At 47.3% G+C, this 16073-nt stretch overlaps 1 protein-coding gene across 1 annotated transcript in view; it reads left to right on the forward strand.

Moving 5' to 3' along the window:
• The window catches only part of CSMD2 (CUB and Sushi multiple domains 2), a 671930-nt gene that overhangs the window by 384298 nt on the left and 271559 nt on the right, over nt 1-16073 (forward strand). The window contains exon 13 of the mRNA XM_058303940.2: nt 12671-12853. Coding sequence (XP_058159923.1) covers nt 12671-12853 — 183 coding nt within the window. The remainder of the gene's footprint in view (nt 1-12670; nt 12854-16073) is intronic.

A 16073-nucleotide genomic window follows, 5' to 3' on the forward strand; every position in this document is an offset into this window, starting at 1 on the left:
CATTTGCCATCTCCCCAGCTCTAACCCCCTTCCCAGATTCTCCCAGTTTCCCTCGCCCAGGCTCAGTCCCCCATCACCTCTCACTTTAACAACTGCACGGTCCTCTCCTCCACAGCCCTACCCTCAGCCACATGCAGCAGACTGGTCTTCCCAGAATCCAAATCTGGCCACGATTCTCTTTAATGCCAATTTCTCATTGTCCCAGGATAAAGTGCAAAGTCATTTGCATGCCATGCAAGGCTCACCATGAGAATAATTTCAAACAAGTTCAGTTCCTATGAATCCATTCAAGGCAAAGACAACGTTTCCTTAACTCGTCAGCCCTGCAGTGCTGAGCTAGGTGTCTCACTCACAAAAGTGCTCAGAAAAGCTCCCCAAATTAAACTTAGTGATTGTATACATGCACAACCAGGCCCCCTTTCTTGGCAACCTCTCAATTCCTTTTGGTCCATTTTACCACCTCCTAGCTCTCAGGTGCTAAAAGCCCACACATTCTCTAATGTCCCCAAAAACTTAGGGGTCAGACAAACCCAATTTATAATCGGATCCTGCCATTGACAGCCTGTGTGACCTTCAGCCAGTCCCTCCTCATCTCTGAGCCTCAGTTTTCCCATCTGTGAAGGATTGCTGATAAATATTTACGTTTGAGTCTTAGGAGGATTCAGTGTTGTGAAGCAGCCAGCATGGAGCCTGGCATTTAGTAAACACTCGGTTGAAACCATCCCCCTTGCTTCCCCGGTCCTGCAGCTCGTCTCCCAACCTGCATCTGTCCCATCACTCAAACCTTCAAAATTACCTCTGCCTCCACCTTATTCCTTCTTTTATCCCAGCTCCTGGGGAATCCCATATAGGATAGATAGCTTGGTTCAGGGATGAGAGGCAGCCTGGATGCAGGAAGTACCAGACTGAGGGCAGAGACATCTCAAGGCCATTGCTTCCACCTCTCCCCCAGGCTACCTGGCCCCACATTGTCAATACCACCTCTGCCCGAGTTCAAATAGGGAGAAACTTCCTTGGGGCATGCAGGTGGCACTTCAGTATCACCACCACCCTCTCACCCCCAGTTTAAAGCATGAGCCCTGGGTGGGCACATTGGGGGATTTATTTCCCAAAATTTCTTCAGTTCTTCTGCTTGTCAGAATCCCAGGTTTGGGGTGGGGGCTCAGGATCTGTCAATATCTGAACACTCTGAGCCTAGAAACTCAGCCCCCCTCCGTGGGGCTGCCAGCTGTGGGAAATGCATTCATGGTTGCAATTGCTCTGCTTCCCAGTAGAACAAGAAATATTTAAGGAACAGGCAATTAGCACTTACCAGAAACATTATAAAATTACACACAACTTGCTAACAAGTTTGAGCATCAATCTGGGAGTCTCCTTTCTTCCTGACGCTGAGCCTGGAATCTGGCAGCCTAACAGAAGGCTAGACCAGGCAAGGCAGGAGCTGGGGCCCTGACTCTGGAGATGCAGAGGAGCAGAGCAGTAGAGATCATGCACAGAGGATGCCTAACAGTTCAAGGATTCGTGTCAGAAATGAGGTCATCGGTTGACTCAACAAGCATTTCCTCATCCCCTCTTAACCTGTTACAGACAGGACACTGTGAGGCCAGGACACTGTTGAGGCCACATGAGTAATAAGACACTACCTGCCTTCACTTAATCCATAGTCTGTTTTCACTGCAGTAGAATGTGTGCTAGAAGGTGGGGAAATATAAAGGAGGAACAGCTAATCTAGCTTGAGATAATCAGGGAAGGCTTCCTAGAGGAGGTAGAATCTGAAACTGAGGCCTGCTTACAGGATGAAAAGGAATTTGTCAGACACTCCAGAGAGCGAGAACAAGTTGGCTTAGAAAGGTGATTTATGGATGGACATGAAGCTGAAACGTCCATAGAAATAAAGTTTGAGAGAAAGTAAGGAGAAGATGGTCAAGACTTGCCTTCTCAGGCAGTGCCCACATCCCCTTCCTTAGAACGTAACTCTGGTGGTGGACACAGGTGAGCTGTGAGCTTCCTGCAAGAGATGGTGGGGCTGGGCTTGAGACGAAGCCAGCAGCAGTGGCCCAGCATCATTAACTCCACTCCTTTTTGGACACTGTGTTTCCTCCTGTTGGAATGTTAGGTACATAGCCAGATTTAGCCTCAAGTCTATTTTTGGTACACTACTAATTCTTACTTGGTCCCTGAAAGGGGGCATAGGGGCCGAACCTTCCCACTTTGGGCAGGAATAACACCAGGTGTGTTTGTCAGACTCTCATTGAGTTCCCAGGATACCCTTAAATTCTATTCTCAGAAGAATCCCCGATCGGATCCAAGTCTGCTCTGGCACCTGGCGATAGGGGTGGCAAGCACTAGAGGGTGCTGCCACATTAAAATTTGGCAGGAAGTAATTTGTCAATGAGATATACTCTCCACATACCTGGGCTTTTGCAAATGGCAAGCTCCAGCTCTTGGCTTCTGTGGACAGCTTGGGGGCAACCCAAGTGTTCTACATGTCCATATCCACTCCTGTTTCCCAACATCCTTCAAGCCTGTGACATACCCATGTGGAGGAAGGTGATGGGGAAAGAAGAATGTCACCCACTTCCTACTTCCATCCACACCCCCCTCCCATTCATGAAAATCATATACAGAGAGAGGCACGAATACCAGAGGTATATTTTGTAGACACACTGTCTCTTGCTTCCTTGTGTCCTTCCCATCATCAGTATTAGAAAAGTGGAGTGGTGTATGGGTCCAAGGAAATACAGATCCAGGCATATCCTGGGGGTGGTCCTACTGCACTGAAGTGCTCCTGGCCACTCACCAGAGTTGGAACTGATTGAACAATAGGTCTGGAGCACTTAGTATGCCTAAGGCCCTGAGCATGGTGCAGGAGATGCAGAGCACAGAAGCATGGGACTCCTGGCTTTGAGCAGCTAACAAACTACAGGAAAGAGCTTAAACAACTTAACACTCATTGAGCCAGGCCCCTCATGGTCTCCCTCAGACCATTTCTCTGGCCTCATCTATCTTTTTTTTTTTTTTGTCTTTATTTATTTTTTTAATGTTAAAAAAATGAGGTCCCCATATACCCCCCACCCCCTCACCCCACTCCTCTGCCCATAGCAACAACCTCCTCCATCATCATGAGACATTCATTGTACTTGGTGAATACTTCTCTGAGCACCGCTGCACCTCATGGTCAATTGTCCACACCATAGCCCACACTCTCCCACAGTCCACCCAGTGGGCCATGGGAGGACCTACAATGTCCGGTAGCTGTCCCTGCAGCACCACCCAGGACAACTCCAACCCCCGAAAATGCCCCCACATTGCATCTCTTCCTCGCACTCCCTACCCCAGCAGCCACCATGGCCACTTTCTCCACACCAATGTCACATTTTCTTCGATTACTAATCACAATAGTTCATGAATAGAATATCAGGAAGTCCACTCTAATCCATACTCTATTCCTCCATCCTGTGGACCCTAGAATGGCCGTGTTCACTCCACATCTATATCAAGATGGGGCTTAGATTCCACATGGATGCTGGATGCAATTCTCCTGCTTTCAGTTGTGGGCACTCTTGGCTCCCTGGTGTGGTGATGGACATTCTTCACCTCCATGTTAGCTGAGTGGGGTAAGTCCAATAAACCAGAGTGTAGAAGTTGCAGGTATGTTGAGGCCCAGGGCCTGGCTATCACATGGTCAGTCCAGAGATTCATGTCCCCTGGGTATACACTAAACCCCAGCACCAACTACAGTTCTGGTAAAAGTAACAGGAGAGGCTTGTGGACAAAGATCACATCTGAGTCCAGCTCTGTCACACAGAAATACAAACTCCAAAGTAGGGCCAACTGACATGGCACTGAACTCCATCTGCCATGACCATAGAACCTGTGGGTCTCTGCAGCCCTCAGAAGAACCAATACCTGGGGTTGCATCTACTTTTTATCTGTCTCTGGGACTCTGCTCAGGTGTGCATAAGGGCAACCCCTCTGATAATGTCCCGGCTCTTTTTGGAGACTCACAGCCATACATTTTGCCATCACTTCCTGCCATATTGAATATCTAACTATTCTCCAGAATCACATTGTCTTTCTCCATTTCTTCTTCTCTGCCTCTTCCCTTCCATCCTTCCCTCCAGCCTCTCCTTAAAATTTCTCAAACATTTATCAAATGCCTACTGGTGCCTAGAAGCTGGGAATGTAAACATTTCAAAAAACATTTCAAAAAACTCTGACTCGGTCCTTAAGAACCTCACCACTTAATAGGGAGAAACAGGTACCCCAAAATGCAGCACCATTGCTATCACAGAGAAATGTCCAAGGTGGGTGAAAGTATGAGAGAAAGAGCAACTCAAGCACAGTCCCAGATTGGGAAGCTCTTGGGCTGACACAAAAGATGTTTGAGTCTATTGAACAGACCAGCGCAATGTGTTCATTTCAGAAAGAGAGAGAGCACACTTGACATAGGTGTGCAATGGACACAACCAATCCAATGTCCACAGAGAAAATGTGGAATGGGTGTGGGAACGGTAGCCATGGGGGCTGCTGGGTGTGGGGAACGGGAGGAAGAGATGAGATGTGGAGGCGTTTTCGGGACGTGGAGTTGTCCTGGATAGTGCTTCACGGACAATTACGGGACATTGTAGATCCCCCCAGGGCCCACTGGATGGAACGTGAGAGAGTCTGGGCTATGATGTGGACCATTGACTATGGGGTGCAGTGATGCTCAGAGATGAACTTACCAGGTGCAGTGGATGTGTCATGATGATGGGAGAGAGTGTTGCTGTGGGGGGAGTGGGGGGCGGGGGCGGTGGGGTTGAATGGGACCTCATATTTTTTTTTAATGTAATTTAAAAAAATAAATAAATAAATAATTTAAAAAAAAAAAAAGAAAGAGAGAGAGCAGGTGCCAAGTCAGAGCCATGCCAGAGCTGGCTGGGCTCAGCCAACATCCACCATAATGACCAGAGGAAACACCATTGCAAACATTATTTTATTTGCATAAATTCACTTAGTTCTCCAACCTTGTAGAATAAGTATTATTAATACCATTTCCATTTTACAGATGAGAAAAGTAAGTCTCAAAAAATGAGTAACGTGCCCAAGGTCTTAGAGGCAGAGTCAGGAAATTAGAACCAATTGTCATCCCCAAGGCACTGTCCCTACAGATTGTCCAGTTTTGTAACATATAAAGCTCAAGGAAGGTGGTGGCAAAAGATGAGGCTGGGATAAGGGGGTGGGGAGGTAAATGAGGGTACTGCCATGCCAAGGAGTTAAGGTTTTAATCTGTGGATTATGGGAAGCTATTAAGCAATCAATGAACATAGGACAGAAGTGCCTGGATTTTTCTTTTCAAGCAATCTCCGACCACTTTGTAGAGTTCAGAGTACAGGAAAGAGGCAGGGGAACACCTAGGTAGCTATTTCAGTCCTCTAGGAAAGAAGGGATGGAGAGTGGAGGGTACAGATATGCTTAGAAGGAGAAGCCAACAATAGGTGGTGAGTCAAAATCGTGGGTGGGAAGGGAAAGGGCAAAATCCAAGCTGGTTTCCGAGATTCTGGTTTGGGAGCCTCCATGAAGCCTGTCCAACTCTCTCAGCCACAGTAGGGCGCATCCTCCTCTATTCTCTCACATGTCGTGGAATCATGTCCACACACCTCCACTGTTCTCATATTGACTTTGGAATATTTCTATATGTACCTGATTGTGAGTTCTCCAAGGGTGGGGGCTGTGGGTCAGTCAGCTCTTTATCTTTAGTCCTTAGCTTGAAATTTGGTGGTTTCTGTCCAATAAATATTAAAGAGAGAGTTCCCTAAGTCCCAGGCACTAGGCAAAATTCTGGGTGTACAGCAGGTAAACAATATATATTAACTCCCTGGCTTAAATTATAGTGGTGGGGAGTCAAGAAATAAGGAGGCAGGCCTGGCAGCTGGGGGTGGAGTGGGGGTGGGGGAGGTAAGTCCCTGGATCACCTTGTTCCTGATGCTCAACCAGGTAAAGCTCCATGAAGCAGAGATTTTTGCCTTTTTTCCCACTGCCACACACCCCCAATGTCTAAAACAGTCATCAGTAAGATATTTCTTGAATGAATAGATATAAAGGGCAACCAGTGGTATGAAGAAAAAGAACAAGGTGTCAGGGGAGAAAAGAAAAAGGGATCTATTTAAGATGCATAGCCAGGGAAAGCATCTTGAGGAAGTGACATTTTAAACTAAAGTCTATAGCATGAGGAGTTGGCCATATATGAAAATAGGGGAGGAGGGGGTAGGCAATAGGGAGCTATAGCTCAGGCCAGAGCAATGAATAAGTGAATGAATAAATGAAGTCCTACTACTTTGGATTGGCATCACATTGCAGCCCAAACTTGGACTTGGTCTTCCTCAAAGCGATGCTTTCCTCGTTGGAGCACATCAGATAGTTAGTGAATTTACAGAGAAACACGATGCAGTTCCTTCTGTAAAGACATTGTCAGAAAAGTGGATTCCAATTTGGTATTAGAAATTGAAAAACCTGGGAGAAGACAGTGAGGTTGATCACAGATGATAGGGATAAAACAGCCAAGGAAGGGGAGAGCAAATACTCTTGGCAGAGCCCAGTTTTGATGAAATTCTGAAGCCCTCATCTCATGTTTCCCAGCTCATTTTTGGTAGAGAGAGAGCGAGAGAAGGAAGAAAACATTTATTAAATGGAATTACATTAAGCCAGATAACAGGAAATTGTAGGCATGATTTTCTCCAAGTCAAAATTCGGTTTATCTATTTGGACTCCTGGGCCCTGACATTGGGCTTAGTCAGCACCAGCCCAGGAGCCCGAAGGTCACGCACCTTTGAAGGGGGCAGTGGAGCACACAGACCCCTCTGCGGGAAGGTGGAGGGCCTCGGCCCTTGCATTCCCAGCAAGGGGTGGTGCTGGGCTTAGACAGAAGACCCAGAGCAGGACACAGGGTGTCCAAGGTCAGAAGGCATCCCCAGCTCTCTCTGCCTTCCTGGCAAGGAGCTCCCAAACTCCTTCCCCTCCCTCCTCCCTTCTCTGTTCTTCCTCTCCCCCTACGCAATCCTAGCTCTGTGGCCAACAAATTCCCCTATGACTTAACTCTTTGCTAATTGCTCCTTTAAATCCGACTTCCCCCTGAGGTCACTGTTACCCAAGAGCCCACTCCGATGCTAGCAGCCCATTTCCCTACACCCTGTGAAATGCACATTGGAGAGGTGTGCCATGTCCTCACCCCCCTAGACATCCCATCTATGGGTAAACCCCTTCTCTTTGGAGCTTGTGCTCTGTTCAACTCTATCTTGTTCTACCCCTCTTCATCAATGTCATCAGTCTCTTCCTCTCTGCTCCATGTCTTGCCATCATCTTGTCCCTTACTTCCTTGACCATCTCACTTCCTGTCAGTCAATTCCATTGTGGTTGCAGCTGACCTCGTAATTCAGCAGCTCTGGAATCTTAACTTCACAATCCTATTCCGGGGCCTTTTGTTCCTTCAGCTCTCACTGCTGCTCCCTCCACTCTTGTTCACCATCCTTTCCCTGACCTTTCTGTCTTCGATCGCCTCCTGCAGTTTTCACTTCCTTCTTCTTTAGCCTAAGCTCCTTGTCTAACACTTCATCCATTCTTTTAATAAAATCCTCCACTCCTTACCCCATTGTCCTTCCATTCTCCTCCAAACAAAACTCATTCCTCAATCCATCCTGCTGTCCCTTTCTCCATTTCTTCATGCACCAAGGTACTGATAGTTGCTGGGGAAAGTCACACGGTTCTGCTCAATTAGAGCTCCTATAAATGAGTCGTCCCCACCTTCAGTGGGACCCCAGAGCTGCTTGTCAATCCACATAGCCATGACTTCCTCTTCTACAGGGTGACTTTCACACATTCTTGTCAATGTCATATCTTTTCCTACTACTAGTCCCTCACCTTCAGCAATGACCATGACCTGCTCCTCCACTTAGAAAATAGAGCCTATGATCACCAAAAGCCCTCCCTCACTTCCTGCCATCCTACCAGAAAGCTCATTGCAAATACCCCTTTCCTCTTCACCCCTGCCACAAAGGAAGAAGAAGCCCTCCTGGCCTCTAAGGCGAATGCTCTGGAGCCTTCTGGCTCTCATTTCTCCTCCAAATCTTCAGGCAACATTCAATCTCTCCCCCTTTGCTCTTCCATAACATCTAAGTAGCGTCAAGTTTCTTCTATCATCTTAAAAACATTTTTATAAACCTTCCCTTAAGATCATACCTGTCTTGTGCTACTGCCTACTTTCTCTCTGTTCCTTAACTACCAAAAAATGCCTCCTTTGAAAATCATCTTCTCTTCCTGTTTCTCTTTCCTCATCTCCCACTGGACACTGGGCCCATCAATACCCTCATTCTACTCCTGCCAGTATCACCAGCAACCTTCTGCAGGCTAACCTGCTTTTCAGTCCTATCTGAATTTCCTGGCAGCATTTGATGTTGTTGAGCTCCTTCTTGGAAGTCACTCTTCCCTAAGCTTACGTGACACCCCCCTCCCAAAGACTATTGCAGCATCTGAAAATGTTATTGTTCCTCACTGTTCTGACCTGAGACATCACCTCTTCTTCCTCTCCTTGGATGGTCTCCTCCTTCTTATGGCTTCATTTACCATCCATGAACTGAATCTCAATTCTGTTTTTCTAGACCAGACTTTTCTCTTAGCTCAAAGACCCATATAGCCACTTTCTCCTAAATGTTTCCGCTTGAAGGTCCCTCAGTCACCTCAAAACTCATCATGCCCTACTAATGACTCTCTTTTTTCAGACCTGTTCTTCCTCCTGCCTTCTGGCCTCAGTGAAAGCACACCCAGGTTCCCAGGCCAACCTTCTATCATTGTAGACCCCTGTCTCTCTTGTACCTCCTATATCTCAACTCTCACTATAACGTCTTCCTTCTTCCTGCTTTGGATCTCCAGATCTTTCTGCCTCTCTCAATGCCCTCTCTTGTGCCCTGGTTCTGGATGCCATCATATCTCCCAATTACTGCACCAGCCTTCTAGTGAGCTTCCCACCAGAATGGAAACTCCATGAAGGCAGGGCCACGTCTGCCTCGTTCACTACTGCAACCCCAGTGCCCAGCATGGTGGCTTACACTAAGCAGGCACTCCAGTATTTGTTGAATGAATGAATGGTCTCCATGTCTCTAGAATTGTTTCCCCCAGACCATTCTCGAGACAGCAGCCAGGGTGATCTTTCTAAATATGAAATATTGAACACTAAAGAGAATGAAATCCTTTCATGATTCCCCATTGCCTCCTATCTAAAGTCCAGGCTTCTTAACAAATTGCACAGGCCCTTTTATGGGTTGACCCCTGTGTGCCTTTTCCAGCCTCAACTCTCTCCCCAGTGCCCTAGTATGGTGTGATTAAGAGCCCTAGAGCTAGGCTGCCAGATTTTGAATCTCAGATATACCACTTGCCAGCCCTGGGAACTTGAGTGAAAATTCCATGATCTCGCTGGGCCTCAGTTTTTTTCACCTTCAAAATGGGAATGATAATAGGACCAAAATCATAAGGCTACCGCAAGGATAAAATGTGTTGAAATATATAAAGTACTCTCGGTGGTTATTATCAGCCCCACAGTCTGCTTCTGGGCCTTTTCTTGTTGTATCAGTCAGCATTCAACCAGAGACACAGAACCAGTAAGAGACAGATGTTAAGAGATTCATTGCAAGGAATTGGCCTGCGTGATGGTGGGGCTGGCTGAGAAGTCCAAATCTTAGGGTAGGTCTTCAGGAAGTGCAGGCTGAACTCTCGGTACAAGCTGAAGCTGTAGTATGCAGTCAAAATTTCTTCTTTGGACACCTCAGTCTTTAAGGACTTTCAATTGATTAAGTCAGGCCCACTCAAATTATCTGGTGTAATCTCCCTTACATAAAGTCAGGTGATTATGGACTTCATTCACTTCTACAAGAATCCTTCACAGCCACACCTAGCTTTATGTTTGATTGAACACCTAGGAGCTATAGCTTAGCCAGGTCAACGTGCAAAACTGACCCATCACACCTGGGTTCTTTCCTCCGCCTGAGAGGCCCTTTCTCCCTCTTCTGCTCACTTCTTCCTCTCACCTTCCTGGTTCCTACGAAGCCTTTAGGTCTCAGTTTAGGCATCACCTCTTCGAGGAAACCTTCCATGACCCCAGGGCCGGGAAACTTTTGCCTCAAGCACAAAATTGAAGGGAGCACTAAAAAATTCAGTAATCAAGATAAAAAATATTTAGATGCAATATTTTAAAAATCAAAATTGATGCAAAAATCCATGACGAAATCACATACCAACATTTTAAGTAAAGACAGGATCCAACAGGACAGGACAAAGGTGCGGTAGAGAGGCACGTCGTACAACCACAAAGCCAGGTCTAGTCTTTATTTAAAATGTCGATGTTTTGTTCGTTGTGAAATTTTTTTTGCATTAATCTTGATTTCCAAAAGAGCATTGCACTAAAATATTGTTTATCTTGGTTACTGAGCTTTCAATGGCCCTTAGATTTTGTGCCCAAGGTGAGTGCCTTACTCTCTTCACCCTATGCTGACTGCATCATCCAAGTTTGAGCTAGGTGCTCCGTCTGGGGGCTTCCGTAGCACCAACTAGCCCTGTGTCATACATACCTGTTTCCTTATCAGTGCCATGCCTAGATTGTTCACTCCTTGGGAACAGAGACCATACCCTCAACCAAGTGTCCAGCCCAGGGCCTGGCACACAGTAGGTGCTCACCATGCTCATTGGTTGCATCAAGAAGGAGAAATTGGGTGGGCGTGGGCAGGTGTGAAGGGCTGTGTTTACAAAATTGGGAGGGCTGAGCAGATTCCTTCCTTCGCCTGAGGTCGTTTGATCTCTTGAGCTGATGACAGCTTCAGAGAAGCCACTCTGGGCAGGAGCATAGGTGGGCGGCCCCCCATTTTTGTCTTCAGCATGGTGGGGCCTCTCTGGGAAACCTTACGCCTGGGTCCTGCCTCCTGGTAGCAGGATCCAGCTCTGTCTTCAAACTCTGGGTCTTTTTAACCAGGTCACTAAATGCCTGGCTTGCCTGCAGTGAGTCCTTGCCAGTCTCCTATCCCAGGAGGGCACACCTGTGGGGACACCCTGGATGTCGACTTGTCTCAGCGGCCCTCATCTCATCTTGCTTTCCTTCAGATGCCCTGAAGTTCTGGGGCCTGGAGCAAAGGAGCCACCTTCCCAGGAATGCCTCAGTGCCTCCCTTCCCCTACCCCTGAGCAGGAGGAAGTCCAGTTTGGAAGAAGGGTGCAGATACACTGTCAGCAGATATGTGCGTAGAGGGTGAGGCCAAAGAGATGCGGGAAATGGGAGATGGGTGACCTGACCTATGCTTGAGACCTCAGACCTACATGATGACTTTAGACACACAGGCCCCCCTGCCCCTACACTCAAGGACCCTAGAGGCTTTCCTTATATACACACCTACAACACAATCCCAGGCGGAAAATGCCTTGTCCTGCCAATTGCACCAGAGGGCTGGAGGCCCTGGTTTTCAGGGTAATGTGAATGTGACAAGACAAGCAAGAGCTCATGTAAGGCAGTGCCTGGGGCTACACAGGCAACCCCGAGGGGCCCACAGAAGCCCAAAGGTTGTGGCAAGAAAGCATTCACAGAATCAGCCCTGTTAGGGTCACACATAGCAACTGGGAGCCATGGCTGCTGACAGCTATAATGGTGTCTACCAAAAAGGCAGGGTCCCTTTTGGTCATACTCACAGTCCTCCTCTCACCCTGTGGTACTTCCTTCATTGCTTTCTCCCTCCTCCCTCCAACCCCTCCCTCCTCCCCCACTCCTTCCTCCTCTCTTTCCCCCTCATCCTCCCCTCATCTCTCATAGCAGGAAGCACAGGATCACTTCCTGACCGACTGGTCAGAGACAGAGGTAAGCACCTGATTTCAAGATTCTGGAGCAAACTCCAGGAACTTGGCCAAGGCAGACCCTTTCCAGAAGCATCTGGGTGCTAATAGACTCTCCCATGTGGCAGCCAGTCTGTTCGTGGCTGCAGCGTCCAGGCTCCCAGAGCTGTCTCAGGAAGCCCACTCTACGTCTGATGCACACCTATTGAATGAAACAAACTTTAAAACATACTTAATGAGTCATTCATTTCCTTTTACCTGCTGCCCTCTCAAATTGAATTATAAAATATCTCCATGAAAATGCTTTCATATCAGATGGCAGTGAATCCAATGCTTACTTAATCTCTGGTTTGGGGGAAAGGTGGGCAGCAAAGAATCTGCTTCCCTACTCATCTTTTGCTTGCCTTTACTACTCAGGAATGGACCATGTTTAAGATCTATCAAAGGACTTTAGTCATCTGAATGCAAAACCAAGTTCAGTAAGGAGGGCCCCAAAGTTTGGGAGTACAGACTTTTGACAGGTAACCCACAAAGAATATAGATCCACTTTGCCTGAATAAAAGTATACAAGCATCTAGAACACTTTCTGTAGAGCAGGCATTTCAGACCTGGAAGGCCCATTCCCCCTAGGATGCTGTGTTTACATCGGACATTGCAGGATTTCTCCTGAATCTAATCCCTTATAAGAATATGAAATGTCTGACCTGTGACACTTGGAGCCCTGGGTCACAGGAGAGGCACAGCAGAGAATGTAATGTGGACCTCCAGCTCCAGGAGAGGTATAAAGTCATCTTTGGTCTTTGTCTTCTTGTCTTCCTGTCTTTCAGAGATCGAGCAGGGCAGCTGCGGGGACCCAGGCATACCTGCCTATGGCCGGAGGGAAGGCTCCCGGTTTCGCCACGGTGATACACTCAAGTTTGACTGCCAGCCTGCCTTTGAGCTAGTGGGGCAGAAGGCAATCACGTGCCAAAAGAATAACCAGTGGTCGGCTAAGAAGCCAGGCTGTGTGTGTAAGTGAGCAAGGACGAGGCCACTTGGGGAGTTCCATTGAGAGGCAGGGATCCCATTTCCCAGCTAGTCCAGGGGCCCCATCCTTGAGCCCCTTGCAGGGTCATGACAACAGCTTCACTTTGGTTGGTTTCTTCTATTCTTTGGGGCATTGCTGGTTGGGTCCTCATTTCTGGCAGTAATGTAGACCTTAGCACCGTGAGTGATTGGTTTGACATTCGAAGAGGGACTCTCTTCAATGCCGTCTTACTCTCCCTGGTGATCCTTGAGAGCAAGGCAGTGGCCACTTGGGCTTGGTCCACCTGACTCAAACCCAGATTTCCTCCTCGCCTTTGTTGCTCCTGGGGAAACCATACAGTTAAGCTGGGGTGGAAGAGACTGGAAAACTTGTAAGAGTGTGGACTCTGTACCAGCATCTGGGCACTGTGGTAAACCATGGTCTTGATGGGATATAAGTTCCCTAAAATCACCTCCTTGTGGACTGGATTTAGGGTGGGATGGGGTATCAAGCTATCTTTGGGTTGTTGCTCTCTTGGGGAAGGAGTCCGGGTTGAGTGCTGTGTTGTAGGGAGAAAATAAGGAAGCCCTGCTTCCTTCCTCTTGGATGGTATGCCCATACTTTCCAGCACAAATGACATCTTAAGTCTTGGGTGGCGGTGGGATTGGCAAGTGTGGGATTAGCAAAAGGAAGATCAGGCGTATTCTCTGCTGGGAAGGCAAAGGCTCTAGCTTCTCTAGGCTGTCACTTCTTCTCCCAACCCTTACTGCTTCACCTCTTCCATCTCTTTCAATCTGCTTCTCTTAGGGAAGGGCAGACAGCCTCACCCTCTGATCCTTCACCCACCTCCCTGGGCTTCTTGGGGCCTCTGAGTTCTGCAAACTGAAGAGCAGCAGCCCCTTGGGGCTCGAGGAGGGATTGACTGGGAGACTAAGGGAGCATCGGTGATGACTGAGAGTTTGTGCATGAGCTGGTGAACTGGGTCATTCCACAATGATTATGATTCTCAAGCCAAACAAACAAACAAACACAAAGCATTTTTGATGACTTGTGAGGTTATTTAGTTAAAATTCTTGCAGAGGTCTAAAGATCAAATCGCTCTCAGATATGCATTTAACAAATCACCTGTATTGAAAGGAGTAAAATTGTGTGAAATCTATCAGTCTCTGCTCCCTGGTGGGGTTAGAATATAGTGCCCTACAGTGTTAGCCTCACAGTGCCAGGAGCCAAGGGGACCTGGAAGGGCGAGAAATGTTAACAGGAGGCACCTTAGCGCAAGCAGGAGCAAAGGGGCTGACAGTCCTGCGAACCAAGCACAGTCAGGAGTGGGTAAATGGAGTCGAGTTCTGCAGGGAGCAGATTGGAAGCAGAGCATGCCAAGTTAAAGGGACACACTGTGGGAGTCCCAAGTAGCCAGGGGGCATACTCTCTGAAATTCATCCAGACTAAGTAAGGCTGGGAGAACTAGAATAGGGCCAGGCCCTTGGGGCAGAGAGCCAGTAAGAATGAAATGGGAAGCAGACCCGGCCTGCTGCTTAGGACCAGGATCAAGTCTCCTGGCCTATAAGCCAAGAGACGCAGGTAGCAGAGCACTGGGAAAGGCCTTGGGAGGGAGGGAGAGGGGCTGCACCGCTACTCCTGGAGTATTCCAAGAATTTGACACCTTGGTTCTAAGGAGTAGCTTATAAATCTTTTTAAATTTTTTCACTAAGACCAGAAGACCTTGAAGGGCTGCTGTACTGCAGGCCCTTCCCTTCCAGGAGCCAGGCTGGCAGTATCCAGTGAGCTGGCCACTGATTGCTAACAGCTAAGACCACCAGCACTGTACCAGCAAGTATGGCTGGTGCTCACGCTGTAGTTTAAAACAAGGAAGAGGAGCCCAAGGCTTACTGATGAGCACTGTGAACCAGACACTCTGGGGAGGTCAGCACGTGGTATTTCTTCTTCTGGACAATTAGGAGATATTAGGGGATGATGTCACCAAACCACTCCCATCACTCAGGTGGGACTGGGGATTTGGGTGTAACAGAACACAGCTTGAGTCTCAGATGCTAGCTTCAGAGGGCAGAGGCTGTGGAGCGCCAACTGTCCCCACGCCCTTGCACCACATTGCAAGGTCACATTTGCATTTCATGAAGGCAAGGGGTCCCCTAAGCAGCTGCTTCCAAAAGTGCTGGTCTTTGGCCTTAGGGAGCTTGCAGCCCAATCGGTAGTGAAGAGGAAGAGGTGGTGATAAGAAATGGCTGGTGCACTGAAATAACTTTGGATTTGAATTCTGGGAACCTGATGTTAAATCCTAGCTCAGCGCCTGACTGCAGCCTGGGCACCTCCTCTCTGGATTTCTGTCTACTGATCTCTCCAGTAGGGTAGCACTCCACTCTGACTCCAGAAATTGTAAGCTTCTATGATCATATTCACAGACAAAGATAAATATGACATGAATATTCCCCGCAGTCTCCACAACGAATGCTTAGAAACCACTTCTTGAAGTGGATCATTACAAAGCGTGTCATACTTGGATTTAGGGGTATCATTAAACTTTGGTCTTCTTCTCCTGACTCTGTATCAAATATATCATAGTGGGCAATCAATAGACAAGATGTAATGTCTGTAAATGTGTATAAAAATATAACATAGTAACATCGGTCTCTGTGCTTTATAAAGTGGCCATAAATGTACACACAAAAGTGCCGTGAGCAAAAGTCAACATAGCAGTCCTACATTTTACCACACATGTATTCACAATAAATATCAATACAATATTTAGCTAACAATAATGTTCATTTCTTCTTAGGATTTAGAAGGGATTGGGGAAAATTATTTTGATAGCTCAAATCTCTTTGAACATTTGTCCAAAGCAGTGTAAACTGGTTCATTCTTCTTCTCTTGAAACATTTTCTTCGAACAGCTCCTTCCTGGGGAATCTCCCTGCCGAGACTATACAAATACACTTTTTCCTTCATGTTCCAAAACATTTTCTGTAGCAAGCAGATACTTCAGAATCATTTCATTGGCTTTTACGCTGCCCTCTCAGTAGTGGATACTCAATAGATGGTCTTTTTTCACCTAGGTTTTAAAGAAGAGGATGTTTCTCACAGCGAAAAGCATTTTTAAAGACAAGATGGAGCCAGCTTCTGGCCTCTTATTCTCTCATCCTCCTTGGTTGATGCACATCTCCAGGTGCTCAAAATCTGTTGGAAATAGTACCACTTTCCATCCATTCA

Source organism: Dasypus novemcinctus, chromosome 9 (genome assembly GCF_030445035.2).
Source record: "Dasypus novemcinctus isolate mDasNov1 chromosome 9, mDasNov1.1.hap2, whole genome shotgun sequence".
NCBI classification, from domain to species: domain Eukaryota; kingdom Metazoa; phylum Chordata; class Mammalia; order Cingulata; family Dasypodidae; genus Dasypus; species Dasypus novemcinctus.